Raw genomic sequence first — 3,481 nt, 5'->3', positions numbered from 1 at the left:
TATAATTTTATACATTTAAACAAGAAGATTTCCCCAGGGTTCCACAAAATACTTTTTTTTTAAAGTGCAAAAATGAAAATAACTCCTACTTCTGCTTTGCGTGTATTCAAGTCGATGACGTCACAAGAAAACACAAATACTGTGCTCCCCGGCTGGCATTTGTAAACATTGTGGTGGGCAAGCTAGTTTTTACTCAAGTTGCATTTGAGCTGCAAGGGGCTTTACCTTATATGTGATTCTGTTTCCAATTACTGCTTCAAGCCAGGATACGGATGTGGATGGTGAAGCCATGTAAATACATAGATGATTTTCCTCTGGGTGTCTGAACTCATACTGTTTTAACTTACCACTGTAGAGCTAAGGAGGGGAAAAAACAGCTTTCTGGTGACTCTGCTGTTCAGAGAAGTGGGAAAGTTGACTTCCATTGGTATCAGAACTGGAGCAGAACTGGGAACACCTTCCTGAATCCTGGCAGAACTTGGTGTCTGAAATGTTAGTTTTGGCCTCAAACTGTCTTTCCCCTCTGTGACAAATCACAGAGAAGTTTCAAACCCTCAAAGTTTTATATTTTCTCCAAGCAGCCACTCCGAGACACAATTTATTTCAATCACCTATTCACTGCTTGCAGGAATATAATGTAAATCTACACTTCTCAAGCTTTAATTCAAGGTGCAATGTTTTGACTGTGTGTTTAGTTGTGTTGTGCTTTATTACGTCAGTTAGAGGTGGTGATATATTGAACTATTGCGATCTAAAACCTAAAAAAAGTTGTGCAACTTCCAGATTTTCACAGGTTGTTTCATGTAATTCATATAAAGGAGCAACTCAGGGTAATAATCCATAGCTTAACACTTTACAATATGTATTCCTGTATTGCAGAAGGGTCTTTTTGCCATGTGAGATGCAGAATTTCTCCCCCTTTAGTTCTGCTTTGATCTGTTTCCAGTTCATTTCCATAAGCTGCAGCGAAATCAGCCAAGGCTTCACGTGATTATTTGGGGAAAAAATCTCACACAGCAACCCCCCCTCCATGACTGATGGTTCTGCACAATAGCGAGAACAAACCCACTGTAGTTAGGGGAGACTTTAATCCAGATATGCGCATAAGAAGATTAAAGGTCAGCTGCAGCTATGATGCAGCACAATCCAATGTTCCTTTTGGGGCTTTTGCGATACCAGAAAATCCTCAGTTCCTGCCACTGATCAATAAAGAACCGAGAGAGAACCAACTGATTACAGCCAAGGGAAAACATAACTTTTGTCCTTTTAACCTCTCTGTAAGTCCATCCAGGGTAACACTTTAATAAGAAACAATTTCATTCGAGTCCTCCCAATATGCATAATCTTTACACTTTGTATTCAAATTGTTTAATGAGAAATAGAGGAGGCTCTGATTGGGGGTTTTAGTAGCTGAAAATCCCATAGGTGGTCAAAGAAACTCCCAGTCTGTGATTCCTGTCTGATGACCTGAGTGGGCCCCCCCCCCCCCCTTTTTTTTTCCTCTGTAGAGCTGCACTGATCGTTTGCCCTCCTCGCAAAAAAAAAAAAAAAAGAAAAAAAAAATGCCTGCTCAGCGTCGGGAGATGGCAGAAACGAATCTGCGTGTGATAAAAGTCCCAGTTCGAACAGCAGCTGAGCTCAGCAGCTCTGTTACTGATTTGCAATGTCTCCTGTTTACTCGGCCGCCACACGTCGACTCCTGTGCACGACGCCACATGGGCCCGGTTCATTCTTCCGTTCTGGCAGATCAACAAGCATGATATAAAACAACATATCCTGTCACAGGAAATTGCACTCTGTCGTCAGCTGATTATCAAGCACATCTGCAGATTGTGATGCAAGCATGACCTTTTTCCTCCTTATTGTTGGACGTCTAAGTCGCCGCTTGTTTTTGTTTAGAAATTAAGAAAAGGAAAAAAAAAGAGGCAAAGATAGTGATTTGAGATTTGATTGGGTTAACATAGATAGTGTCTTTTAGATAGTGGAAACTAAATAACAGTGATCTTAGCGAACCGCTGTACATCAGATAAGCGACCTCCCAATGGACAAAGCTCACCGTGACTACATCAAAGAAAAAATGCTGTAATCAATTGAGAAATGGGCATAATGAAACTCGTGAAATAAAAAAGTTTGATGGATAAAAACGTTTTGTCTCTCCATTTAAGCATCTCCATTATTAAAAATCATTTGTTTATGTGCATGTTCAGTTTCTTTTAATCTGTTTCTCTCTTTCCTTCCTTCCTGTTTAGAGTTGCGACACACTGTAATTTTAATTCGATCAGAGCTCATGCCAGTCAAGTGAAGCAAACGAGTGTTGACGCTACAACAAAATAGACACACATCTAAACTTACCCATACCTGCAGTAGTGCACACAAACCCGCCAGATTTGACCTTTCACCTTCTTGTATTTCTGCAGGTCACTCAATTAGAGTTACCACACAAGTTGTGCTATGGTATCTCTAGAAAACATTAACGTTTTTAAGACTTTTAAATGAAAAATAATTACAACCCCCCCCCATATTCTGTTGCAGTTTGTCTATATTTTATTAGTATGAAGGTTTAGAAGTGAAAGATAAGAGAAGGGAATCACACAGCTGAAGAGGAGGCCTATAAGTCCACGACACGTCGAATGGAGCCTACCGCCGGATGGAGGGCCCCCCACTCCGAATGGCGCTTGTATTCACCTTTTTCCAGCAGGTACTGCCGTCCCCTGTAGCTTGGATTCTCGTAGAAGATCCAGAGCCCGTCTTGGACGTGGGCTGAGTGGACTTCTTGCTGGCGCCAGCGATCCTGCAGGTCAGAGAGGTCTTCGCTGAACTCCATCATCTGACCGCTGAAGTCTGGACGTTCATAGATGCGGATCCTGCACCTACTGGGTGGCTTGCATGGTAAACAATCAAGAAATCAGTTAAAATAAGAACTTTTATTTTGCTATCCATTAGAAATCAAAAGCTTTTTCCTGAAACATCTGCCAGGACTTACATGTCTGATGAGGCGACAGGAACGGATGGTGTCATTGAAGCCGTTCCAACTTTGGAAGACGGGGTATTCCCCTTTAAACAGTATGTACTGGTAGCCCATATACTGGGGTCTCTCATAGATGACCCAGGTCCCACCATCCACTCGAATGGAGTTGCAGCGGTTGAAGTGAGAGCTGAGCTCAGGACAGTCGCTGCTGCATTCAAAGGAGCGGCCCTGGAAGTTCTTGTCCTCGTAGAAGAAAATCTAAAAGTGGAAGTCTGAGTTAGCGATACCTGATTAACTTCTGCATCCACAACAATGGCTGCCAGTACCAGAACAAGTGGCAGTACCAGAGTGCAAGCAAACACTAATTAAAGAGCATTAAAGATTTTACCCAACAAGTCAAGATAAGTTTAAAGTTTCTTATACTTTCTCTATAACTAACCTTTTACTAGCATTGCATTTACATGTGTGTTTCTGTGATCACTGAGCAAAATGTGTTCATTAAAATTGTGCCGA

At 41.7% G+C, this 3,481-nt stretch overlaps 1 protein-coding gene across 1 annotated transcript; it reads right to left on the bottom strand.

Annotated features, from left to right (window-relative positions):
* Positions 1 to 2,521: 2,521 nt before the first annotated feature.
* LOC106938227 (gamma-crystallin M2-like) lies at positions 2,522 to 3,226 on the bottom strand (the record flags this gene model as incomplete). Its single annotated transcript, XM_015020144.1, has 2 exons — positions 2,522 to 2,881; positions 2,984 to 3,226. Coding segments are annotated over 2 exons (516 nt in total), but the record flags the coding sequence as incomplete, so codon positions are not given.
* Positions 3,227 to 3,481: the final 255 nt, after the last annotated feature.

This window comes from Poecilia latipinna, unplaced genomic scaffold (genome assembly GCF_001443285.1).
Source record: "Poecilia latipinna isolate Pla-1442-1.1 unplaced genomic scaffold, P_latipinna-1.0 Scaffold2540, whole genome shotgun sequence".
Lineage (NCBI taxonomy): Eukaryota > Metazoa > Chordata > Actinopteri > Cyprinodontiformes > Poeciliidae > Poecilia > Poecilia latipinna.
Note: the sequence above shows the minus strand (reverse complement) of the source record. Positions and strands in the feature narration are given on the sequence as shown.